The following is a 27663-nucleotide window of genomic DNA, read 5'->3' on the forward strand; positions in this document are numbered from 1 at the left end:
CTGTTTAGATACCGTATTTCTAGGAACTTTAGGGCAAAGTACAATATGTTAGTACAATAACCTCATTTTTATCTGAATTTAGAAGCAGAAAGTTAGAGTTCCCCCAGGTCTTTATGTCTTTAAGACATCCCTGCAGTTTAACTAACTGGTGTGTGTTGTCTGGATTCATACATAAATAAAGTTGGGTGTCATCTGCATAGCAGTGAAAATGTCTGCTATACCTTCTGATGATACTGCCTAAGGGAACCATGTATAATGTAAACAGAGGAATGGGGTCTAAAAGACACGTTGACAGTTTGGAAGAAGTAATTACTGAAGTTAACTCAGAAAGATCAATTGGAGAAAAAGAGTAAATGAATATCAATGGTATTGAAAGTAGCTGTACATAATGTTACATCTGTGAGATAATGAGTATTTTTTCTCTAATGGTTCAATTTTTATTTGTGAAGAAGTTCATGAAATCATTACTAGTTAACTTTAAAGGAATGGGTGGCTCAACAGTGTTCTGACTTTTTGTGAGCCTGGCTACAGTGCTGAGGAGAAACCTGGGTGATGATGAATAGTAAGAACTTCTAGCTTTATGAAGGGCTTTTTTTTATAAAGCAGCAAACTATTTCTCCAGGCTAAATGATAATCTTCTAAATTTGTGATACGCCATTTCCTCTCCAGCTTACGAGTTATCTGCTTTAGGTATGCATTTGAGAGTTATACTAGGGAGTCAAGTACTTCTGATTTGAGGCTGTCTTTTTCACAGGAGCTACAGTATCCAGAGTCATACATAGAGAAGAGGTAAAATTATTAAGAACATAATCGACTTTTCTTGGAGTAGTTCTTGGTAGAACTCTCCCAGGTAGCTGCTGTGCTCTGTGTTGGTACAAGACATGATGATAACAGTGGGTGAAATGTATTCTTAAAGTTAGTTACAGCACTATTAGAAAGTGGCAGAAATGTTCCTGGTAATAAATCGCATACTGTTTAAAGTTGTTTATTTCTCCTTAAATGCTGCCACATATGTAAGAAAAATTACATTTGTGGGTTGCACCTGTGACAAACTTGCCAAATCTTCTCTGCCAATGAAAAACAGCTTCATCTGCTACTGATTGTGTAGGTCACACTGACATGAACAGCACACTCAAGCTGATCTCACATGTGTTCAGTGGGATTGAGGTCAGCATTGTTATGTTGCCGACACCAGAGCAACAGCAGTTTGTCGAATGTACTGGCTCACTCCTAATAACCCTGCAACTTTGTTTTGCAGAACACCAGCTTTAAGTTTTCCTATGGTACAGTCCCTATCCAGGTCAGTCAGATGTGGTATTCTTGGAGCAGACACTGACCCTGTAGCAGACACTGACCCTGTAGCAGGGTCCATGTTCACAGGTGTTGCCAGCTCGGCTAACCTGATTGTCATCACCTGGGATACCCGAAGCTCAGAACAAGAGTCAATATCAGAATAAGCTGTTTGGCATTGGCAGAAAAGACTTGGCTACTTTTGCATGGGAGCAACCTACAAATGTGTTTTCCTTACATGTGGGGCACCATTTAAGAGGAAATAAACAGGCTAAAACATAATGAACCAAACACAAATTTCCTTGCTTTTAAATTTTTGTGCTAAGTTTATCTTTTCGTGCCTGTGTTTGAAGCCAAGGGAATAAAGCAATCAGTTGATGTTATGTACCCTGACTTTCTACAGTATCATCCCTCCTCTGTAGTGCCACCGTTAATTCAGTGAGGCGCATGAGTCACCAGCCGGAAGAGGGGACAGAGATGTGTGCAGCTGCGTATTTACCAATGCGCACTGGGAGCAGTGAAGGATGTCATGGGGTCCGTTTTGATGAATGTCAATAATGCATTGTCTGAACTCGGAGCGAGCGTGTGTCATCGGGGGTATGAATACTGAGAAAATGTCTTTATACTAGCTTTGGATATGGAAAAAGACAGGTAGGATACAACCGTGTGCGTGTGCTCTGTGGGGTGAACGAGGGATATGTCAATGAGTCGGCAAAATCAATCAGCTGCCATTGCCATGGTGATCAATTACCAGCGATGATGACGTGCCCCGGTTCCCCGGTACTGTTGCGGCTGCTCACTGGCATCACGACAAACATCGTCATCATGCCCGAAATGACTGCAACAGTTACAGTGCTCCCATGTTCTGTTGCCTCAATTCATTCCAGGTGGAAAACTAGAGCTCTCAAATCATAGTCTAATATTTAAAGATTTCTAGAGTGCCAGAGCAATCTATTCCCTTCACAGATTTTAGAAAGACTAGTTGTATTGGATTTGGGAAAGGGAAAGAATGGGCTGTGAACGTATTTCAAATAATTGCAAACCATTCATTAGCATTCTGATTTATTCTTCACATTATTAAAGAATTCTTTGGGTTGTGTCTCAGTGGTTTAAATAAAGTTGCCAAAGATCTTTATAAGAGCGGCGTCAACAAATTAGCAGGATCTTGTATTTAAGTACCGTTAAGTACAAAGTTGACATGATGGAGTATTTCAATTTTATGAAACTACTTGTGTAACATATTTAGTAGATACCCGGCAGTAATTTAAACCCAATGAAATATATGGAGGTGGTTAGGTTTAATTTTAGTTTACGGGGAGCACGTGAAGGCATCTAGTGTCAAGGATAATGGGAGGTCCTACTCATGAAGTGGCTTCAACCCAGTGATGTGTTGCAATTAGAGCAGGTTGCCAGCGAAGACTCGTCCACAGGTAAGCATGCTGAGCTAATAAATTCACTCAAGAGGAAATATTATCAAGGGGGACTGGTATTCGCTTGTTTAGCTGTCGCCGAGGGCTCTGACAGAGCCGGCTATCAGATTAGTTTCACGTTGGTGCACGCGGTACCAATGTGAAGTTTAGGTCAGGGTGACTGGGAAACAAGACCATGTGGGCGCACTGATCAATATTTACCTGGCTTCGTCTGCTCGTGCTTCTTTAGGGTTAAGTAATGTCTCTTATAGCTATCCTGAAAACAGAACTGCAGCTACGTAGCAAAGGTGAGCCGATTTGGCTAGCTGTGTGGCAGGCAGCTGGAATGAATAAGCGCGTGGGGAGTCTGTAGCCTGCTAATGTGTCCGTGTTTGCGTTTCCAGGTTAATGTTCCTTACTCTGCTGGGAGCAGCATTAAGTGGAAGGTTTTACGTGTGTTTTTATGTTTCACACTTAGCATAACAATACAGCAACCAGCAATTCCACTCAATGTACTGCTTACGGTGGCTTAATTACCCTGTGACGTTCACGTCACTATTAACGTATTCTGAAAATTGTCCGCTCTCAGGTACTCAGAGATAAGTACGGCGAATAATTGTGTTAACGGAGCCTGTCTCTTAATCACAATTTTTATAAGTCAACTACAACATCATAAAATATTACATTACAAGAGATCCCTGAACTGGAATTTGATAACTCTGCATTTTTGTTGGGTCTAGGGTAATGGATGTGTGACAACCGTTGTGATTTGACGCTGTATAAATAAAGTTCATTTGTAACGTATTTATTTAAGGACATTCTTCTTTTGCTGCCACATTTAAAGTGTCGTCCAATCTAAGGGTCCGGTTTTCTCAGCTTATCTGTTCTGCTGCCAGTGAGAAACTACACCATACTCTGCAAGCCAGCGTTCCGACACCTCTGGCGTTACGTTACCAGTTATCGCTAAATAATAGCACACTGTCATCATTCACTACAACAACAACACTTGTATTTTCATAACAAAGCTCATTAAGTGGTGATATCAGGGTTGGGGTGTAAAACAATCACTGGTGATTGCTTTATACTCCACATTGCACTATGCACTTTATCTTTGTTGCTTATAAAAAAACAAATCCACTGTCTCCAGTCTCCGCCCACCCCCTCTTACCTTGATATCTGTGCTCGTGGTGATTCTTTTACAGAGCAGATCAGGCTGTGGCTCAAGGTTTAATGATTACTCACATTATTGGGCTTTTAGGGTAACTGAGATACAAACTCAGCTGGAGACTGTGGCTGCACAAATTCCAGAGATGATGACAGTAGACCAGCTGTGCCTGTGTGTAAACATGGAGCTTGAACATGTACAGTGTCTCTGAAAGTGATGTATTTTTTTTAATGGTCAGTATATACAGTAGTTGTGGATTACCTAATTTCTTATTGTCATAACCTCATATAACTCATGGTCCAGTAGACAAAAGAAGTTAAATATATTTACCAGAACACGCCATTTTTATCCACGAGTCATTTTTCTTATTAAGTTGAGGAATCCTGTGACCTTTGTGCCACTTTTACAACTGACTTTTATATCAAGTGACACACTCAAACTAGGTTTGATCACTAACAGCAATGGTGATTTGGATGGTGACTTGGGCAATATACTTAACCTCGAGTTGCTCCCTTTGCGTTCACTGAATTTTCAATTTCAAATTTATATTGCGTCAAATCACAACAACAGTTGCCTCAAGGTACTTTATATTGTAAGATTGTAGATTGTAAAAACCCAATGATACTACAAAGAAAGCCCCAGCAATCTGATGATTAAAACTAACATACCCAAATCTTATTTAGCCTGTCCGCAGTTGCTACTCCTATACAAGCCACTTTGCAACCCATTTCTGCTCCACAGTTCGTCCTTTTTGTCCTGTGTCCGATTTAATAAATGTTGATCTTTTGTATGCTGGTGTCTTGATGCTGGTTTCACCACCTCCAGCATTTCATTTAATAGGGGCAGAGGTCTTGGAACATGTCAGGAAATGGAAATCGGTGTTTTCTCTTCACTGAAATGGTCCTCACTGTCCAGATAAGTATAAATTTAGAAAGTCACTTGGAAAGGACAAGTTGCACTGAGTTTGGTCAGACTGTCCTTGGAATTGCCTGAAATCAAATATAAAAAAAAAAAAAAAAAAAAAAAAAAAAAAAATCTGTTGGATGAACAATCAGTCGGATTTTTCTATTGGAGATTATGTATCTGAATTTCAGGAGCGGGACCACGCCTCCAAACACGCTCCTTCCAGTTGCCATCTATATAGGTTCCCCCCAGTTCTGCAAACTGTTGATTCTCGTTTACGTACCCCACCCTTCCTCTGTCCTTGTTCTCAATTCTTTAACTTCTTCACTTCTATTTAGTAGATTTGGATTTGCCAGGCCCGGGAGCCGTTGCCAGTCCCCTTCGAGGCCTTCCCCAAACCGCAGCTCAATTCATGTCCAAGCATTCACCTTTACCTACTAAAACACTGTCAATCCTAAAATGAGGACGTGGGCCCAGCTAGTGAATTACACTACAAAGGATAATAGGACATTGGTAGTATTCTTCCCATTTGCCCTGTAGTCCCTATTCTTAATATCCTGTGAAACCTAAGTTGCTTTAAGAGGAATGTTTGTGTTGAACTCTGTCTGATGAGGAGAATGAAAGCGCGTGGGTTGCTTTTAAACGGATTGTACAAAGCATTGGCCCTATTCAGGCGTTGCTCCTGTACAGATGCAAACCTTCCCAGGCTCACCCTTCCTCGCACCACCAAAAAGCAGGTTTCCTTTTTTTTTCTCTACAATTCACACACTACACAAGGATGATGCCACCAGCTCTGCTTAGACTACCTCACGTAATGTACAATCGTTGTCCCATTGTTGCTAGGCAACCACGACCTCCATGACCTCGTTGTGGTGTTTTGCGTAAGATGGCACAGCCACCGCTGAAAACACACAGGCACACAGAGCATGGTCTGTAAATGGCCTGTATTTATAAAGCGCTTTACTAGTCCCTAAAGCATGGCTAAATAAATAAGTTTGCGAGATAAGTTCACTGAGACCGTGTACACCATATAAAGGAATTTTCCCATTTTGAAGTAAGTAGGTGAAATAGGCATTAGCCAACTGGTGCAGAAGTAAATTTCTTGCCATGAGTCTTCCTTCCTATTGAGCAAGCCATTAACTGTACACTATTCAGACTGGAGTAGCATGTGGGGTTGCTGTCAAGTGTCCGGTTAGAGGCCACATAAAGTGAACGTTCTGAGACCCACACAGCATAATTGCAGATGGACATGCAAATGGTTGTCCACGCAGAACTTGTGCACACTTTTTGAGTTACGCAAGTGTAGTCATCAATTTCTAGTGAACTCACGGACAGGAAAAGTACAGTACTGTGCAAAACTCTTGAACCAGCCCTCATTTCTTTATATTTTACTTCCAAGGACCTAGACCTTCTTGTATTTTCATTTTTTTTAAGCACTGGTGTGGACAATAATTCTTCGGTCTTTCGAGCTTTTTCTTTGGACATTGGCTGCTTTTTCAGTCATTTTCAAACCACTCAAAGAATGAACCAGCATTGGCAAAGAACCAATTTTAAATAGTATCTTTCGGCTTTTTATTAGCAGTCTGCTACAAAAGGACATAATTTATTCCAATTTCTTTGGTTGAAAAATCCCACAGATAACAGATGAGCATAAAGTAGTCTTGGACCAATAAGACGATTCTGAAAAACTATTAGTCCAAAATTTGGTAATCTCAGCCCAAAAAAAGAAAAAATGGAGAGAGAGCTGAGGATAAAAGTAGCACCAGGCCTAGAAAAACTATCCACAGCATCTGATAGTCATATCCTAAAGACATGACTTAAGGACTGGAGAAATGCTGAAAATTGAGTTGAAGCTGTGTGGGATCATCTCGACAATGTACAGAACAAAAGACCGCCAACATTCAAAGAAGAGCCTAATATAAAGACCTGAGGGGTGGCTTTAAACTTTGCACATTACTGTGTAATTTAGGCTTTGCGGTGGTTCAGCTGGTGTTTATCACAGAGATTCCTTCCTGGTTTCCTTTGGTGACTCTCCATTGTCTTTTCTCTTCGTCTTCTCCCTCTGATTTCTTCTCCCACTAGGTCTGTATTCAGACCTAGTGATAGCTGTGCTGCTCCTCTCTTGGACTTGGGCCTACTGTGGCTGAATAACAACCCCGGAGTAACTAACCTTGGCTACTGTTTGTCAAACTTAAATGTGATTTTTAAACTAAATCAGCAGATTAGCTGTTCTTAAAGCTGTTTTGTTTTTGTTTTTTTATCATTCAGGGTTTTTTTTATCATTTTTATTCAAGATCAAATATGTCTTATCTTTTACAGTTTTTTGAATATCTTATTCATGCTTTTATCACAACTTGCTTGAACCACTTTGCATGGGCCGTACCAATGCTTCACTCACATGCCTCAGTCATTTCCCACATCCTGGCCTCCTGCCACTGGCTCTTCATTTTTTTAGGGTCCATTTTAAGATTTCATTTGGTTTTAAAACTTTTAAAGGCTCAGTTACAACTTGCATTTCTGAGCTGTTGACTCTGTACATCCCCTTGAGGTTGCAGAGGTCCATAGACCAGCAGCTCCTGGTAATTCCCAAAAGCTTGATTTAAAAAAACAAAAAAACAAACAAGCTGACCAGGCTTTTTCAGGTGTAGCCTTTAAACTTTATAACCATCTTCCTGCCCATGTTGGAGTGCCTCACTCTTAAAACTCATTTTCACTCTTTGGCTTCTAACTCAGAATGACAGCACTGGTTACTACCTTGTAGTTTTTGTTTTTATTGTTTTAGTGTTTTGCCATTTGGTATTTTTGTGTTATGCTTTGTCATGCAAAATAAAACTGGATTGGATCATGTATGGGAAAAGCCTGGTATTTTGCACATTGTAAGCTCAGTTGATAGCAAGCACTAAATCTGTGCCGTAAAGGTCATTTCATGTGGATTCGGGTACTCTGATGTGAGACATTTGGATAGCCCCTGCTCATGTCCCATATGGAAAAGAGGTAGAGAGAGATCTCTCTATCTCTCTCTATCTATCTATCTCTCTATCTCATATAAAATATCGTTTCTACTGTATCAATAGAATCACTACTTAAAACCTTTTAAAACTGCATCTACTAACTGCCTGGTGGGCATTTGAATTTGCAAACCAGGATGAACTGTTACGACAGATCTTTATTGCTGTCATGAGTTATTCTGCTCTGTTTTTATACTTGTACCTTTGGTGAGTAGCTTTGCATGATTCCAGTTCAAAATGATCCTCGTTATACTGAGCCTTCTTGAAACCCCTCATTCACTGATTTGAACAAGCCGTCAACAAGGTTGTTGCCCTCGTTTTTGCCTCTTGCAATCAGAAGAGCTGTGCAGCTGAGATGAGCATATAAGCAATATTTGCTTTCTGTGATATCATGACTGCAGCTTTCTTTCTTGCTGTGCAGATTGCTGAGGAACAGTATAGCTTTATCAATTCTTCATTTGCTCAGAGTTGCCCTCAAGCTTGCAGCAGATCTCCAGAGCAGAGCAAGGGCTGCTGTCACCAGCTGTTGTGCCAGACAGTAGAGTTGGAGTTTGACTGCAGTGTGAGAGATTGGAGACAATGGAATAACAAGCACAATAGAAACCTGTCCAGCCTTCCCATAGGGAAACAGAAGAACAAAGGTAGCTGTTTACAAGCTACTTAAAAACAAGAGCGCAATAGTGAGCTAATCATGTTACTGTCCTGAGCAGATGAAGAAATAAAAATAAAAAAATATTCTTGGGTGGCCTGCATGTGGGCAACACTGATATAAAAGTGACCCATTTTGTGTTGTGACATTAAACAGCAGCACTGTAACTCTGCTCTGCGTTATGAGGCCTTTTGAATGAAACCAGCTACACTGGCAGCTGCTTCTGTTCCCAACCTGTCACAGCTGTGTATATTAGACATAATGAGCCACTGGGATATAAGTGGGATTTAAGAACATGTTTTATTGGCCAGTGTTTGATCAAACCAGCTGAGACTATTACACAGACGTGTGTGTGTGTGTGTGAGTGTGAGTGAGTGAGTGAGTGAGAGAGAGACTGGACTGACACACACACACCTTCATACACCAAGATGCTTTCTGCACAATGCTCAGTCTTTTGCACATTTCTATTGCACTTATGTGTCTGCACTGTCTTTGTTTTGTTTGCAATTTTTGCACATTGCACTTTATATAAACCTGTGTTGATTGTCTGTTATGTCATATGTAACACCACAGTCTTGGAGGAATGTTGTTTATTTTCATTGTGTACTGTACCACTGCACATGGTTGGAATGACAATAAAGCCACTTGACTTGACTTGATCTTTAAAGACATTCTCACACATCTAGTGTCACTCCTGCTAATCCTTCCCGAGCTTGTCTTTTAAAAGTTGCTAGAATGGAAACAAACAAGCGCTCCAGCCATGAAAAACTCAGTAGCCCCATCTAGATCTTTCACTACTTGTCATTTGAAACATTTGAACTTCAGGTGCCATTTACTGCTGCCAACATATGAAGATGTATCAAGTAGCTTTCTGAAGAGCAGCTGAGCAGGTGTCCATGTGAAAGTGGTATTTGTGTAAAGGCAGACAGTGACATTCCAGATGGAAATCTCATAATCCTTGAAAAGCAGTCTGTGTCAACAATGCTGGCAGTTTCCTAAAGCACCACTTTTTCTTCTCCTTTTTTTTTTTTTTTTCTTTTAGTAAGTTGCTCTCACACATTCTTTACTATCTGATCAGACAGTTAACCTTTGATCAGCTGTTGGGTGACACATTAGACACAAACAAACTGATGTTTCCACACAGCAGGACCTCATGGTTAAACTAAGTAATTGAGACTGACAAAGTCTCGCTCTTTGCTCTGTGTTCTTAGCCCGACCTTTTTGCAATCAGCTGCCCTTCAGCTTTTTCTTGTCATAAGAAGTGTGGGATAGTGCAGCTCAACACGCTGTGAGAAAGCAACAGCAAGAAAGAAAAGCTGGTTTAATATGTAGAGGAGAGGGAGGAATATTTTCAGTTGAGCGCTGCATGGAGTGAAAATGCAGGGGGAGGAACAATGGGAGAATCATTTTTTCAGCATTAAACAAAGTACAGGGAACACGATTGTGTGTCTTGTTAAAGCATAATAACATGTTGGATTTTATTTGGTGAAATTAATCCTTATATATTGAATCCTTTGTAATAATATTGTGCGAGATCATTTGTCTTACTTGCTTCACAGGGGCTGCTTTTTTAAAAACATACAGAGTTTCTCCTCTGTCTTCACAGTTCTCATGTTTGACTGCTGTGACAAGGCAGGATACGTCCTCCAGTAAACCTTAAGTGAGGGTGTTGAGTGTCTGTCAGCCTGCAGCAGCTCAGTCTCAATAGGTACAGTCATTTCTTCTTTTCCCATAATTTTGTTTGTGGTATTTGTTTGTTTGGGGTTTTTTTTGATACCTAAGAATTGCATTAAGACTGACACAGAAACGGTTACATCATGATGCATAGATATTAAATCTTAGCAGACGAATAGAAACCACTCGTGTCATATGTAACTCAGCAGGTTAAACTGTCATAATGAGTATATATCAGGCATTTATTTGCACCATAGATGGTATAAAAAGATAGCTATATAACTTCCAGATCTGAAAAGTTAAACCAAAGCACAATTGCCTAAAACCTGCTGTTCTTAGTGGGCACCAGGAGATGATTACTGTTGATGCAAATGGATTTATGGGAAAATGGGCCTCTGTCCTGACCTCTGTAAATATCTCACTGTTGAGTTTATCATGGGCTCAGTCACACATTTCTGCTCCTGTTGAATAAAATATTAGGTGCATTTTATAAATTTTGCTATTTCTTAGTGTCATAAAGGAGCATATTGAGGTACCATATGCTCATTGGTGAATAACTTGTGATTAATTAGTTGCCAGTGAGTGTGGTCTTACATCCATCTTTTTTTTATTTATGGTTGATGCACACCCTCGACGGAGAGGCCAAAATGTTTCTGGAGAAGTGCTTGAGAGATATGTGAGGAGATCTCATAAGAAATTCCAGCAAGCCCAAAGCCGGCCCTACTCAGGCTTCTGTGCAGAAGATTATGATTCAAAGAAAACTGAAGAAATGTTAATGAATTTCAATCCTTTAAATTCCAGAAAGCTAATAACAACTTTGAGTGAGGGAGAGTGTGGGGACTCAGTGGAATAAGTATTACACACTAGATGAGACAGTATCCTTTCACTAGCAAGAGCAACTAGTTATTGAATGACTAACCTGAACTGTGTCTTAATGGAAACTTTCCAGACCAGATTCTCCAAAAAGTTTGTTTGTTAAAAAAATAATAATAATAATAATAAATAATAAATAATAAATAATAAATAAATAAAAAATAAAAATGTAAAAGCACCAGACAGCAGAGCATCTGGAAATTTGAATGGTAATTATAGGCAGTGGATCATCTCTGTATCAGCATGGATGAGTGTTAGAGCTGGCAGTAATGCTGGAGTCTTATTTTGAGATTTGTTAGTCGCACCAAAGCGAAACATCTGTATACACGGTTTTTGCAAAATTTTTACAAACCACGCACTCCTGTTTCTGTTCAAACCCCAACTCTTTGTTACCAAACTCACAAAAACTGTCCCTTCAGATTTGTTATTTTTGCATACAACATCTCGATGCCTCTGCTGCCTCAGTATATTTCTGAGCTGCTGCCCATGCTTCCTCCAGGTTTCAAGTTGGATAAATAACTTTACATCCTTTCCTACTTCCTCTTGTTTTCTCCAGCTCTCAGCAGGTCTCCCTTTGGGTGAGGTGTTCTCTCTGACATTGTCATCTCAGCCTCTCAGAGGCTGTGCTTCCAAAGGCCTTCACTCTCTCAGCCCCTCCACGTCTGTGCTCATCATGGGGGAGGTGGTGCAGATGCACTTCACCACGGTGGACTATGTCATTTTTGCCTTGCTGCTGGTGGCCTCAGCTGGCATTGGCCTCTTTTATGCCTTCTCTGGGGGACGCCAGCGCACAACACAAGTATGATTTTTTTTTTTTTTTTTTTTTTTTATTGAAAGAGTACAAAGTCAATTTTCCTTTTTAAATGTTAATAAAGATTTGTGACGCCTGTGCTGTTTGCCACAGGAGTTCCTGATGGCTGACCGCTCGATGAGCTGCCTGCCTGTGTCCCTCTCCCTGCTGGCCACGTTTCAGTCAGCTGTGGCCATCCTGGGTGCTCCATCTGAGGTGTACACATTTGGGACAGAGTACTGGTTTCTGGGATGCTCCTATTTCCTGGGTCTTCTCATTCCAGCTCATGTATTCATACCAGTCTTTTACAGACTGCGACTGTCCAGTGCTTACGAGGTATTCACAAGAACAGTTAACATGATTACACACCTGTATCTGGCCTTTACTGTTTGTGTTGTCTTGTTTTTGCTTTGTCATTGTCGTAAGTTTCCTTGGGTTAATCTCTTATCTCTCACACACACTGTAAACAAGACAATGAACAACCATCAGGCACTTGTAGTTTGACCTGACTTGGTCTCTGTTTTCTAAAATGATTATTAATTGTAATCTTTTTTTTCCTCTGCATTTTTCAGTTTTGCACTCTCTCAGCACACTTTTTTTTTCTATTTTTGCCTTTCTCAAGTATGATCTCAGAGCTTAACATTCTTATCTGTCTTATCTGTGTTACCCCTGACACATTCACATCAGAGAAACAAATGTCCTTGCCTCAAGAATCTACGTCTCTCTTTATCTAAACTCCACTCACTGTTCCTCTATTGAGGCTTCTGGTGCTTCACTACAAATTAACTGGACAAATGACTGATGTCTAAGCCGAAGATCAGAACTTAAACAACCATTTCTGATCCTCAGTAAACATCTAATGTGCTGAATGCATATTACAGGCTGTCTCTGAGATGATATGTGGTTAGATTTTTGATTTTGCTCTTTTTTTTTTCTTTTACATTCTTTCTTCGACAGTATCTGGAACTGCGATTTAACAAGACTGTTCGCATATGTGGGACTGCGACCTTCATCTTTCAGATGGTATTTTTATGGTTTATTTGTGAATCCTTATGAATAAGTGATGTTTTAATGTGCAATAGATACCCAGTGAAAGCTTAAATCATCTGAAACAGAGATCATATATTGCAGATTATTCTACATTTATATATCTACAGTAACTAGTAAACCGGTATTACAGTTGTCTTTAAATCAGTCTTATTGCTTTGAGCTGTTTTTAGTCACATCATCATGAGAATTTCCAAATGCAATGCAAAATCTTTACCCACCCACTGCACTGGATCACACAGCACAATCAGTTAACACTGGGCTTCACAGTTCAACTTTATGTGCTATTTAACACCGGTAGCTTGTGCCAACAATTAATAAGGAAAAAAGAAATAAAAATTCTAAAAACTCCCAACAGACCCATGGTGAGTTAGTTGAGTCTGGGGATGCGTTAGAGTAAAGGTGTTGTGGTTGTGACACCAGTGCTCGCTGTACTGTGAGATAATCATTAGTCTCTGTGTACGGCAACATCAGGCTCCACATAAAACATTGTTTTCCTAACTTTGTATAATCTAACAAAATTCAGCTCACTCTCTAGGCGGCGTAATATTAGATATTGATTTGTGAATTTGACTGGCTCATTGCAACACCTTGATACTTTACTTTTCCAATCGTTTTTTTCCCCAACAATTTTTCCAAATAAACAAAACGCATAAGAACAGAATACATGAAGAATAGTTTTCTTTGTCTTTTCTTCAGATCATGTACAGACCTTTAGAGTGTAAGACCATATCGTTTATCTTTTAAAAGATGACCCAGGCTGATAAGCCTGCCCTGTACAGTGTATTTAAAAGAGCTTTATCAGTGAACTCCAAAATATGACCTCTGAACTGTGTTCTTTTTCTGGGAGCCTTACTCTTCTATATTGTTGGTTTCTTCCTCTGCAGGTCATTTATATGGGAGTAGTCTTATATGCTCCAGCACTAGCTCTTAATGCAGGTAATGCATGGGCCATTACTTCATTTTTCATGTTAGGTCACACCTAGAAGGTTGGACAACCTGTTGCAGTGTTCAATGTTTTCGTTCTGTTCAAATGCAGTGACAGGATTTGACCTATGGGGGGCAGTGCTGGCTATGGGATTGGTGTGCACTCTGTATACTGCTTTGGTAAGTCTAAATTCACCAATCTTAAGACACATTTATCAGTTTGTCATTTTGACAAAACAAGTCTTTTAAAATATTTTCTCCAGCTGCAGCTTATATATTTCATAAGAACAAATCCTTACTAAGCAAGGGAGTGAAAAACACTGGAAAAAGCTTAGGCAAACTTAGGAAGTTCAGATGAGATTACTTGTAATGATGAACATTATGGTCCGATGTTAATCTGCTACTGTTCCTGTCTCCCAGGGGGGGCTGAAAGCAGTGATGTGGACCGACGTGTTCCAGACGGTGGTCATGTTTGCGGGCCAACTGGCAGTCATCGTGGTGGGGACTAGTCAGGCAGGAGGAATAGCAGAGGTCTGGAGGAAAGCCATCAACGGTAGCCGTATTTCTGGACTAGAGTAAGTAGTTTGCATATTTGAAAGGCAACTAAATTAAAGGAGTTCTGCTTCACTCAATGACACCAGGTAGAAAACAGGAGGTAAAAATGGAATTCACTGATTCGCAAATGTCACAAGTCCATATTTTATTTACAGCGGAACATAGAAAGACAAAAAAGAATGAGCTGGAGTCAATAATCGCATGATCGGGTATAAAAAGAGCTTCTTAGAGAGGCAGAGTTTCTCAGAGGTTCACCAATCTGCCAAAAGTACTGCCTTTACATATTTTGGAACTACTTCTTGCAAAGGAGCTCTTTCACTCTCTACCTTTGTAGCCTGAACCCCAACCCTCTGGAGCGCCACACCTTCTGGACACTTGGTGTTGGGGGGGTCTTCCTGATGTTGGCTCTGTACGGTGTGAACCAAGCCCAGGTCCAGAGATACCTCAGTTCCCGCACAGAGAAAGAAGCTGTCATGTGAGTAACATGAAGTTGTCAGAAAAAGCTTTGCTAACGCCTTCTGTTTAAAAACCACTAAACCCTATTGATAACCATCTGTTTGTCACCCATCGTGCCTTTCCAGGTCCTGCTACATAGTCTTTCCATGCCAGCAGGTTGTCCTGTGTTTAGGATGTCTCATGGGTCTGGTCATGTTTGCTCGCTATGGAGAAGACAGCCCTCTGGATAAGGGTTACGTCACGACTAATGATCAGGTGAGCTCTTATTTCATCTTTAAAAGTATCAGTAAATTATTATTAATGTTTTAGATCTAATGTTAAGTTTCTTTTTTTTTTTTTTTTCTTCTTCTTCTTTTTTTTTTTTTCTTTTTTTAGATGGTGCTGTACTTTGTGATGGATGTGTTCAGAGATCTGCCTGGGCTTCCGGGGCTGTTTGTGGCCTGCCTCTTCAGTGGAGCACTCAGGTGATTAACCCAAGAACCACGACTGATGGTCGGGATTCACACACCCTTACACACTCTGTGTTATGACTGATTTAAGGTATTGTCATCTATTATCTCTTAATGTTAAAAATCATAGGTTACAGAGCACATCACATGTTGTGTGAATCCACGTTGTATTCACTTTAGCAATTAAGCTAACAGAATATATAACAGGACATTTGATTCATGGAGAGATTGTTTGGTTTCTGGGATTAAATCAGAACTTCAGCTATCTGTCCCTGGTGTTTACCAGATGTTTATTCAAACTAATTTGGTAGCCTTTTTGACTATGTTCATGATACTACTCACAAAAATCGAGATTAACCACTACCAGATGGGTGCAGAATAGCCATAGTACAGCAAGCTGGCTAACCTAATCTTACTTGCTAACATCCATAGCAAAATCATGTGTCTGTGGAAATTCTAGTTGGCTAAACTACTAGAATAGTGTGATCCTTGAGATTAACTATATATGATGTACAAAGGTATATTGACTGCAGTTCACTATGTTATTAATTGCACTGGTGTCATTATTAACAGTTGTTTCCTGGAAGTTTTTCAGAGCACTTTAAATAGAGGTCGTGTTTCTTGGATTCGTCTATTTATTCGTGGCACTGATGACACTGCATACAGGGCTAGATTTTTGTGGCATTCTGCTGTGAAAATGGTATAAATGTATTTATTTTTTTAAGTCTTAAATTGTGTTTTTAAAAAGTGTTCTGCAAACTTAAAAGTAGATGACCGCTGAAAACTTGGTCGCAATCCTTCCTGTATCAGCTTTTATAGCTGGTTACTACCTTACCACCCAGGCAGAACTACAAATGGTGTTTTAACTTATTCATGTTATTTATACAGTGGGGCAAAAAAGTATTTAGTCAGCCACCGACTGTGCAAGTTCCCCCACTTAAAATGATGACAGAGGTCAGTAATTTGCACCAGAGGTACACTTCAACTGTGAGAGACAGAATGTGAAAAAAAAAAATCCATGAATCCACATGGTAGGATTTGTAAAGAATTTATTCGTAAATCAGGGTGGAAAATAAGTATTTGGTCAATAACAAAAATACAACTCAATACTTTGTTATTGCCAACAAAGGTTATGTTACAGAGGTCAAACGTTTACTATAGGTCTTTACCAGGTTTGCACACACAGTAGCTGGTATTTTGGCCCATTCCTCCATGCAGATCTTCTCGAGAGCAGTGATGTTTTGGGGCTGTCGCCGAGCAACACGGACTTTCAACTCCCGCCACAGATTTTCTATGGGGTTGAGGTCTGGAGACTGGCTAGGCCACTCCAGGACTTTCAAATGCTTCTTACGGAGCCACTCCTTTGTTGCCTGGGCGGTGTGTTTTGGATCATTGTCATGTTGGAAGACCCAGCCTCGTTTCATCTTCAAAGTTCTCACTGATGGAAGGAGGTTTTGGCCAAAATCTCACGATACATGGCCCCATTCACTCTGTCCTTAACACGGATCAGTCGTCCTGTCCCCTTGGCAGAAAAACAGCCCCATAGCATGATGTTTCCACCCCCATGCTTCACAGTAGGTATGGTGTTCTTGGGATGCAACTCAGTATTCTTCTTCCTCCAAACACGACGAGTTGAGTTTATACCAAAAAGTTCTACTTTGGTTTCATCTGACCACATGACATTCTCCCAATCCTCTGCTGTATCATCCACGTGCTCTCTGGCAAACTTCAGACGGGCCTGGACATGCACTGGCTTCAGCAGCGGAACACGTCTGGCACTGCGGGATTTGATTCCCTGCCGTTGTAGTGTGTTACTGATGGTGACCTTTGTTACTTTGGTCCCAGCTCTCTGCAGGTCATTCACCAGGTCCCCCCATGTGGTTCTGGGATCTTTGCTCACCGTTCTCTTGATCATTTTGACCCCACGGGATGAGATCTTGCGTGGAGCCCCACATCGAGGGAGATTATCAGTGGTCTTTTATGTCTTCCATTTTCTGATGATTGCTCCCACAGTTGATTTTTTTCACACCAAGCTGCTTGCCTATTGTAGATTCACTCTTCCCAGTCTGGTGCAGGTCTACAATACTTTTCCTGGTGTCCTTCGACAGCTCTTTGGTCTTGGCCATGGCAGATTTTGGAGTCTGACTGTTTGAGGCTGTGGACAGGTGTCTTTTATACAGCTGATGAGTTCAAACAGGTGCCATTCATACAGGTAACGAGTGGGGGACAGAAAAGCTTCTTACAGAAGACGTTACAGGTCTGTGAGGGCCAGAGATTTTCCTTGTTTGAGGTGACCAAATACTTATTTTCCACCCTGATTTACGAATAAATTCTTTACAAATCCTACCATGTGGATTCATGGATTTTTTTTTTTTTCACATTCTGTCTCTCACAGTTGAAGTGTACCTCTGGTGCGAATTACTGACCTCTGTCATCATTTTAAGTGGGGGAACTTGCACAATCGGTGGCTGACTAAATACTTTTTTGCCCCACTGTAACCCTCGGGCTGAACTCAGTACTTTTTTTTTTTTTTTAAATTACGAGTTTTGGCAATAACAAGTCAGGCTGGCAAAGGCTATGCTGCTTTATCAAAATGTCAAGCAGCTGTTATTCATTGTGTGTGTGTGTGTGTTGTACTTGTAGCACTCAATCACAAGGCATGTCATTACCCTTTTAAGTTGGTTATTAAACAATAAAATCTAGTATATAAAAACATATTGAGTCCATGTTAACACTTTTACATGCATAGTTATCAGCTTTACTTTGATGTGCAGCCCAAAAAAATGAGTATCAGCAACTCTCACCTGAATAGATCTCACTGTAAAAGTCAGGCGTATGAGATGATGGCGTTCTGGTTCCTGGAGGCTTGTGCAGTGCAGATGTGTTTAAGCCACCCTTAACTTTCACTTAAACCGGTTTGTTTGTTTGATTGTTTGTTTTCTTCTTCTAGCACTATTTCGTCAGCCTTCAATTCCTTAGCAACGGTAACTATGGAGGACCTGATTAAACCTCATTTTCCAAATATGACTGAAAGCAAGGCCACGCTGCTGTCCAAAGGACTCGGTGAGACAAGTGGTGGAGTTTTTTCTCATCTTTGCTCTAAACATGCAGTTATGTTGGAGTTCAAGTACTGTTGTGTGACTTTAATCTAGGATTGTGTTTTTGTTTGGGGTAAAGAATAATTCACATTTTACTTGCATGCTTAATGGATTCGAGCGAATATAGCCCTTTTCTACTCTACTGCAAGCCTCGTTCATTCAAGTGCTTTTATCTAACATTGACACTCCCGTGGACACATCAGGTCTGACCCCCCCACTACCTTCTGAGCCAAATGCTTTTATTCTGGTATTAGTAGTAGATGTTTTCATTTTACTTGAGTGTACTGGTGTTGTTTTATTATCTTAATGTCGGCGTATTCTACTCCATATTTTTAGAGTAGGGTATCTAGGTCAAGAAATCCTTATTTATTCTTAACTAGGGTTTGGTGTAGGCCCTCATTCACGGTCTAAAACGAGTATCAAGTCTTTCCCTGTTCTAGACAAAGCTGCTGTGCTCATAGCCAGAATTGTGCTATCAAACAATAAAAATCATAGCAGAGAACAGACTCAGTCTGCAGCAATCTGAAGTCTGATCTAGCAATTCACATAAGTATGTGTGTGTGTCTTTACCAGAGTAAAGATGCCATACAGTCCATGCTTTGCTTTTTACTTGTGGTTCTAAATACTTGAAGTTGGAGGTGTAACCACTGTGTGCTTGTTTTTCATCTGCTCCACAGCCCTGGGTTATGGTCTGGTGTGTCTGGCTATGGCCTACATTGCTTCTATAATGGGATCTATGCTGCAGGTAACTGTTCATCAAAAAGTTTGAAAATGCTTTATTACATTTAAGTGAATTGAGAAGTTTTGGAAAGTGAATGGTGGTAATCATGGCACTGGTTTAAAAAAAAAAAAAAAAAAAGACTATTCATACAAGACAGTTGTCAACTTTCTGCAGAATATTAAAAGCAACAACACAGAGACACTAAGTATTTAGTATTCATTATTGTGATTTGACCTACAGTTTGTTTGTTTGTTTTTAATTAGTTCTTCTTGTGTGTCCTCAGGCAGCTTTCAGTATCTTTGGCATGGTTGGCGGACCCCTGCTGGGACTCTTCTGTTTGGGAATGTTCTTCCCCTGGGCAAACCCCATTGTGAGTCCTGTTTTAACTTGGGGCTACTAATAATTCAGTGTCTGTGAAGGTTCTCAGTCATCCAGGTCATCGTAGTCTAAGGAGCTTGGAAAGAAAAGTGTCTGGACTTCTTTTGGTTGCTTGAAAAGACTACTAATAAGTCAGTGTTTGAAACGGCTTTTGTTGTTATTTTTGTGGTCACACATAAATTGACACTGCTTCTGTCCTCCTGTCAGGGTGCAGTGGTTGGGTTGGTATCGGGCCTTGTCATGGCTTTCTGGATCGGCATCGGGAGCTTTGTGATGCGCATGTCTGTTCCCACGCCAGCACCTGCACTCAACGCCACTGCTCTGCCACTGTTTGATAACATAACTACCACTGTCATGAACACCACAGCCAAGTCAGGGTAACACATTTCATCTCAAGATAAACCACTTTAAATATGGTTTAGTAGTGTTGAGTGCTGGTTGATTGTACAGATGACCAAAGTTTGATGTTATAAATATCAGTCAGCATGGACAGTAGGGCCAGCAAGAGGGAGGTCATTTAAACTGTTGTTTTTTTGTGTGTCTCTTTATTCCCTCTCTCAGGTCAGCTGGTGTGAAGGCACTCTACTCATTGTCCTACATGTGGTACAGCGCTCATAACTCAGCCACTGTGGTGGTGGTGGGACTGATAGTTAGCCTGCTAACAGGTATACACAAGTAGCTGTAGTCTGTGTCACAAATGGTTTACATCGTCTGTTATATAACCTTATTGTTTCTTTCCTCTTTTCCACTAACCCAGTGGACACCTTGATTCCCCAGCCAACTTGGCCAATATAATGACTCTGCCATTAATGTTAGAGAATTGGCTCCATTTACAGGATATGACTAGCTAGGAAAACTTTAGCATTAGCCACTTTTGTGTTACAACTCTAATCATAAATTATTATTCTGCGTCATTATATTTAAACCAAAAACTGATTTTGACCAGTACTAATTAATAATTTAACATTAACTTTGGGATTTTTTTTGACCTGTGAAATGACCAATACACTCATAACTCTCACATATAGGTGTGATGTGCTGTTGACTAAATGTTGTCTTAGCTAGCGTAGCATAATGGAATTGCGTATTCATTGCACCATGTTGGCATTCTGGTCATATAGCTAATGTGTACACTATAAGAACCTTTGCCCATAAAGCATATGGATGCTAGTGTTGGAAAGGTTACTTTCAACACTACAGATTACAGAATACATGCCCCAAAATGTATTTTGTAACGTATTCCGTTATGTTACTCAATGAGAGTAATGTATTCTGAATACTTTGATAATATAATAGGTAATCCATTTTTTTTAAACTACGTGAACGTACTATTGCTGTGTGAATTATTACTTTTACTGAAGGTTACTCGCCATACCAACACCGACTAGATTTTTAAATCTTAATATAAAATGAGTAACAGTAGGGTGGACGGCTACAGTAAGGCTGCACTTTTTGCAGCGCTCTCGTATAGAAAACTGTTTCACGCGTATATAAAACATGTCCGTAGTAAAGGGACCTCTGGCTAATACGTCGGGCTCGTAGCCGAAAACTAGCTTTACTTTTTTTTCTGGGTCAACTTTGCTAGCGAGAGACAGAGAGAGGTGTTGAAAGGCTGCTTCAACAAAACTTATTGTTTCAGAGAAAAACACCAAAAAAAAGTGTACAGTCGAGTCTTAATAGCTTACTTACAACTGGGCTCGTCAGGCACTCTTTTTGGCTGCAGTGGTTATTATTATATTTGCATACTTCCATCTCCCGCTTCTGGTCGATGACAACTCGTACTTTTCGACTCTCCTTTTTCTCCCTCCTCGCGCTCACAAACACATAACGAGTATGGCAGTCCATTCTCCCTGCAGCACGGACTACACTGCCCATTCTTTAGATAGCCCTAAAGAATGCAGCTTCTATTGCCTTCATATTAAATCATTTTTGTGAATAATTCTTTAAAATATTTCAAGTAATATGCCGCAAGTAGGGGTGACATGGGCCACGAGATTGAGACACAGGCATTAGAGCCTCTTAATGCATGTTTTGTTTGGGGCGTGGAAACCAAAAATAGAGAGGGCATAGTCGAACATATGAAACAGGAAAATACAGCCGTGTAATCCCTTTATTTCAGCAAAGTAACTGTATTCTGAATACCACCTTTTTAAATGGTAACTGTAATGGAGTTACTCATATTTTGTATTTTAAATACCTAACACCAGTACATTTATTCCATTACTCCCCAACATTGTTTATGGGTTACAGAAACTGTGTGATTTCTTCTGATAAGGTCCAGTCAGCCTCTTCTGCACATATCACCCTGTTACTGTCATCATACTAGGGCCTATGAAAGAGAAGGAGCTGACCCCGGGCACAGTGTACCCCGTCCTGGGCACGCTGCTCTTTTTTCTGCCCGACCGCTACAGAGAAAAGCTTTGCTGTATCACTCCTCTGGCTCAGAAGGTAACCTCATATTTCCACTTGTTTCCACTTTTGTTCGTCTTTCAGTATTTGTGCTTTCAATAGTGTGTTTACCCTTGTTGGCCAGCCCACACAAAGCAAGACACAGCCTTATCAAATGGCCCAAAAGGACCGCAACGGAGAAGCTTATTCCAAAGAAGACACTGTCACAGAGGAGAAGGAGATGGAGAGCGACAGAGCACAGACGGAGGAGGACGACTCGGAGGATTCGAGGGCTTGGCCCTCGTGCCGGCTGACGGCTCACACGGTTCAGGAGACAGCCTTGTGATCCTCTTTTTCTTTTTTGATGCACAAATACACTTTCAGACCAACTGCTACTCTGTGCAGTCTCTCTCTCTTGGTGAGAAGTGCAACAGATTAAAAAAAAAAAAAAAAAAAAATCAGCAATGATTCTGTGGCACTAAATTTGAGTGTTGCTACTCACAATTATTTTTCTTAAACAACTTCAAATGAGCTTCTGCCAGGCTGGAACTGAGCTTTGGAAGCACAGGCATCAGCAGAACTCCACCGGTTATTCTCCATTTGTAACAGGCTTTTTAGACATGTCCCCACAGGTTCAGTCTGAAGTAACAGACTGGGCGGCTTTCATGTTTGTGCTCGACAAAAAACAGAGAATCAGCTAGTTAACAGATACTTAATATAAAATGTGTTATTTTTATAGAGATGCTGGAAGCACAAATTCTAGAACATGTACAAGAGAAAATAATAAAAGTAAAACAGACTGAACTTTAACAGAGGGCATGACAGGTTTGTGCTTCTATGATAGTGTAGTGTCTTAACAGGACCTCTGTTTGAATAGTCACCTTCTAGCTGCTAATGTAGATGTCTAAATATAAGTCCGTTAAAGTAGAGCTGCGAACTCTGATGAGGGCAGAGAGGGAGTCTCCAGCTGGCAGTGAAATTGGATGGAGCTCAGTAAATCCTTAACTTTACTCCAGTGTTCCTACACTGGGACAATATAACCTGCTCAGCGTATTTAAAAGAGCCCAATATCATCCATAACCTTCACACATTTAGCACTACTTTTATGTTCCAGTTTAAAATCCCAGTCAGTAAATGCACTGAATACTAATTGTAGTAAGTAGTCGTTGTGCTCTGCTGCGTCAGATACACAAAACTGCACAAACACTCCCAGCATCCTTTTCTGATGAGCTGCTTGAAGAGATGCTGATAAATATAAACAGTAGTTCAGTTTTTTTTCCACAGTTTTAATATGAACTTTAATCTTGTCCAGAGAAGACTTTAAATTTAAAAATTTTAATGTTTTGAATTTGATACCAGCAACCAACTGACAAAAGACTGGAAAGCTTGTGTGATGCGTGAAGAAAAACACAAACACGCACACCTCTAGCAGAACACCTCACAGTTATCCATCCATTTTCTCCAATTACTGTGGAGGGACTGGAGCCTAGTTGCCATAGGGCTAGAGGCAGAGCACACCCTGGACATGTTGTCAGTTTGTTGCAGAGCTAACAAAAAAACGACAGACTATTTCGTATCCTGCTGAGCTGCTATGATGGTAACTTGGTTTGGTTTCATTTTGTGTAGTTTTCCGGTGAGTGTGATTGCACATATCCAGGTTTATCTGTCAGGATCTGTTGGAGTCCTGCTAAAGTGCCTCACTGAGCGAATGTTTTAGCTGAACTCCTGTTAGCTGTGTTTCCATGAGCTTTGCATGTTTAAGCACAAGTAGCTCAGTGTAGTCCATTACAGGAACTGTGGACAGTTCTCACAGTTGCTTATAGATTCACCTCTGCCCCCATCTGATGGCAGTATCGCTCCAAAGCCATCATGGACCACAAGAGAGTAACGTAATGTATTTAAAACTGATGGGGTCGCTGCTTAGAACTTTGTGTCGAGCTTCTTTTAAGTGCCCGTTCTTTTAAATTCAGGTTGCTGTCGTTGACAGTGTGTGATTAACATGAGTAATATTGTGTATAGTTGAATATTTTCATTATCGATGAAACTTTTTGGAATCCCAGAATTCTTGGCCATCATCATTTAAGTGTTTGAAGTCATGTCCTGGTGTTAGATGTCTTTGCGTGTCCAATGATTCTCAGTCAGTACCGTCTGTGCTCTTCCAAATGGACACAAGTTCATTTATTTGCCATGTTTGCTCGGCCAAAGTAGTCTGGCATGTTTCCAGAGAGTTCACTTGAAGCATGTCTACACTGTTTACCCACATCCCATTTCAGTAGTCCAGAACTAAGACTTGGATGTCTTGGTTGCCTTAGAAAATCCTGGAGTTAGTCCAACAAATGATTAGACAAAGGTTAGAGACTCAAGACCACCGTAACTCCTGTCTGATGGAACTCTGGCCCCTTGTAAGCAGCTGTCCGTTTACAGAACCAGCATGTTTGTACCATCATCCCGAGACTTGAATACCTTGATTTATCCAAAGCATATAGAATATGAATTCATTCTTTCTGATTTGTTTTCCGTTTTGTTTGTTGTTGTTTTTTACCAGAACATGTATTTGAGGTCATGTTTGTATATTTTTGTAATTTCACACAAAGCCTATCCACATTTCTTGACGTGAAATGTGGAATTCTATATGCAAGAACCATAAAAAGGTTTTTGTGAATGTTCGGCAGAAGTGGGATGTAAAATACATGTTGGTTTGTTTTATGGGAACAAATGATGTTTGTCACGCTGTTTGTTGTTGGTGTGTGTGTTTCTGCATGTGTTTGTGTGCACTGCTTCCCAAATTCTGCCAGATTCGCAACAATTTAAAACTTTTTTAATGGTTCCTATAATTGTAGAACTACTTGATGACGTATAGTTTCTTTATGATTGCGTAGTATCAAATCCTCCTTCATACCTGAAATTACTTGAAGTGTGTGCCTGGAGTAATAAACGCCCTTTATGATGTGAGGGATCAAAGTTCAAGTGTTGGTGTGCTGTATTATTATTATTATTAATGCTGTTAAATGTGTCATTTCTAGGCCTGGACAGGGTACAGCACTGTGATTATAATAAATACTAACATGTCTAATAAAGCACAAGAAGTCAGTAGTTCTGCTACTTCAAATGTGAGCCTGCAGCTATCAAGCCACGTGAAACGGGTTGGAGGCAGCGTTTGTAGTTCTGGAGATTGAGTTTAAAACTGAAAATGTCGATGTGCGCTCCTCTCTGGCCTTTTTCCAGTGAAACGGCAATGGCACTTAGTAATTTCCTGAAACAATAAATATTGTTTGGAACAATATTTATTACATTTGTTTTCCCATCAACAAGAATTCTTCCTCTTGTGTATTCCAAAAAAGAGAGAACCTCCATAAGCACTGGAGCCCACATAACTCCTCTGCTTTGGCTGTGCCTTCATTTGTGATAAAGTTTTGTTTTTTTCCAACTCAATGTATTCTTCATGAATTTAGCAGGATTCTACCATATTGCAGTCTGTACTCAAACATCTGTCCAGGAGTGGACCAAAGTCTGCGTATTGCAGAAGTGAATTTGATCGAAGAACAGACGGCTGCTGTCAACAGCAGGAGTGTGATGCTAAACAGACTTTTTTATTATTATTATTAAACCTGTTGTCGTGATTCACTGTTTTTCAGATGTATGATTATTAGATTTCTGATTGAACTGAGATGGCATAAAAAAATGATAAATTAAAGAATGTTCATGGTTGTGTCTGTCAACTTCATTGCTGTGAAAATTAACCTAATTTTAGTGGCACTAATGCAAAACCTCATCTTCTTTCTCTAGTAATTAACACACCTGTTGAAATGGAAGGATTTGTAGCTTCAGCTTACCTGTGTTTTGTTATTTAACTATACACATTGAAAATACAAAGACATTATTTATATGCACTGCTAAATACAACAAGGGAACTATTGAATCAAAGTGTATTGAGTCAATAAAACTTGTAGGGTGTGGTCAGAAAAGTATCAGAGGGGTTGTTAATCAGTGTTAGTGAAATGAACAACAGGTGCGCTAGAGCAACGGTCCCCAACCTTTTTTGCGCCACGGACTGGTTAAAGCGCAATATTTTCACGGACCGGCCTTTAACCCTTCAAAGCCGGTCCCGGTAGCACTGCAACCACATAAGCTAGCGCAATAATTTTTTTTGCATATGAAACCGGATTTGTTGTACTTACATCTGATGCCATCAGCTTGTCCTAGGTCACAGTTTCCTTCCACATATAGCTTTGCAAAAACTGCAAAGCTTGCAGCAACAAAAACATAATATTCCAGAAACACGCTTTGCCATCCGATCAGCTGTTTGTAACACTTCCTACGTCCATCAGCGAGAACTATCGTGTCATCCATGTCCTGCCCGAAACCGGAAGTGACGTCATTTTGCGGAAATGTAGTTTTTTACTATCAAGGCCTTATGAGCCTATACTGGTATTTTTAAAAGTTATGTTTGACTTTATGACTTTGTGTGTCGTTTCTGGGATGCTTAGGACTCATATTGCACTGCTGGAAACTGTTTATTTTGATGCATATGCTGCTTTTTTTGCAAATTTGCATTATTATATTTATTTTCGTTTTTCCTGCAGTGTATAAAAATTGGTGTATTTCAAAAATAAAACTATGAAGACACTTAAAATAAATTTCCTGTGGTGGGAAACTATTTTGTGCAACTTTTTTGTACTTACAGTTTTGAGGGATAAGCCTCTTAAATTTCTCTAACTAGAAATATATGTTAAAAAAACAAAAACGATTTTAAATTTTTTTGTAGTTTATTGCACTTTCTTGCAATTTATGTAGTTACTATGCACTTAATGCAGACATATTATTAAAATTTGGGCTATAACGGTTGTATTGATGTATGTCACACAGTGGAAAATTGTGTTTTTATATTTTGTTTTGGATTAGACTGTGTTGGTACATAGTGTCGATTTTATTTGCATGATTTTATTGTAATAGTGATATTGAATGTTTGTTTATTGATATTCCTATTGCATGATTTTATCCCCATATTTATAGTGTGTGTTTAGTGTTGATTGAACAATGTTGTTTTTGTTTTTTTGTTTTTTTATTCCACTGTGGATTAAGCGGACAATTGTAGGCACCTGTGAGGTGGGGGCGTTCCCCGAGGTGGCCTATCAGCCGCCAAACTGACTTAAGGGAGATGGTGAGCGCAAAGACTGAAAGAGAGACACACGAAAAGTGAAGAGCTGGAAACAAAACGTGTGCAAGCCAGCTTATGAACAGAAGGACCTCCGGCCTGACTGTGGGGCGCCACGAGACATTCAGCGATCGGCCAGCATAACCCGGCGATCCAGTCCCGACGGACAGAATAGCGACCGTGGGAGGCGACGCGTGAAATCCACAGTAGGGCAGGGGTACGCCTCTGCCTGCATCTGTGAGTATCGCTTTCCCACTGTTGGGCGCTAGGAGTAGCTTTGCCGGGGAAGGGTAACAGCGGCTGCGCCGACAGCGTTGCTGGCCCGTGTCAGTTGTTTCAGGGCGGAGCTACGAGGGAGGCCGTGCGCGGGTGTGGCGAGTGGCTGGACTGCACGATCGCGCACCGTCAGGTGGAGATAGGAGCCTCCTCCCTGGTCTTCTGCTGGCGAGATTCCCCATCCCGGAGAAGGAGTTCCTTTCCTGTCTCTTTCAGCTCAGGAGAATTTGCCCGCGTGTTGCTGGACTGTGAGAATTAGGACCCTGGGGGGAGTTTTTAGCATAGGGAAAAACATTCATTCAGCTTTGTGTTTTTAGTGTTTAAATCATTCCGGCCGGCCGGGTTTTTAGCGGGTTGCAAACACTATTTTTTATTGTATACGGGGATTTTAGCTTGTATTTGTAACTCTGGCTGTGGTGGGTTTTTTTTTTGGTTTTTTTTTTGTTTTGTTT

At 40.4% G+C, this 27663-nt stretch overlaps 1 protein-coding gene across 1 annotated transcript; it reads left to right on the top strand.

Annotated features, from left to right (window-relative positions):
• Positions 1-2395: 2395 nt before the first annotated feature.
• Positions 2396-27641, top strand: slc5a6a (solute carrier family 5 member 6a). The gene is made up of 18 exons (XM_085246124.1): positions 2396-2720; positions 10031-10132; positions 11528-11770; positions 11876-12097; positions 12719-12784; positions 13696-13747; positions 13848-13915; positions 14156-14310; positions 14625-14765; positions 14872-15001; positions 15122-15210; positions 18146-18258; positions 18971-19038; positions 19298-19384; positions 19600-19769; positions 19954-20057; positions 21719-21840; positions 21926-27641. The coding sequence occupies exons 3-18, from the start codon at positions 11645-11647 to the stop codon at positions 22124-22126; spliced, it is 1914 nt and encodes a 637-aa protein (XP_085102250.1). The 5' UTR covers positions 2396-2720; positions 10031-10132; positions 11528-11644; the 3' UTR covers positions 22127-27641.
• Positions 27642-27663: the final 22 nt, after the last annotated feature.

Source organism: Mchenga conophoros, linkage group LG15, assembly GCF_057382185.1.
Source record: "Mchenga conophoros isolate Kocher_MC1m ecotype Shallow Benthic linkage group LG15, M_conophoros_male_GT1.1, whole genome shotgun sequence".
NCBI classification, from domain to species: Eukaryota; Metazoa; Chordata; class Actinopteri; order Cichliformes; family Cichlidae; genus Mchenga; species Mchenga conophoros.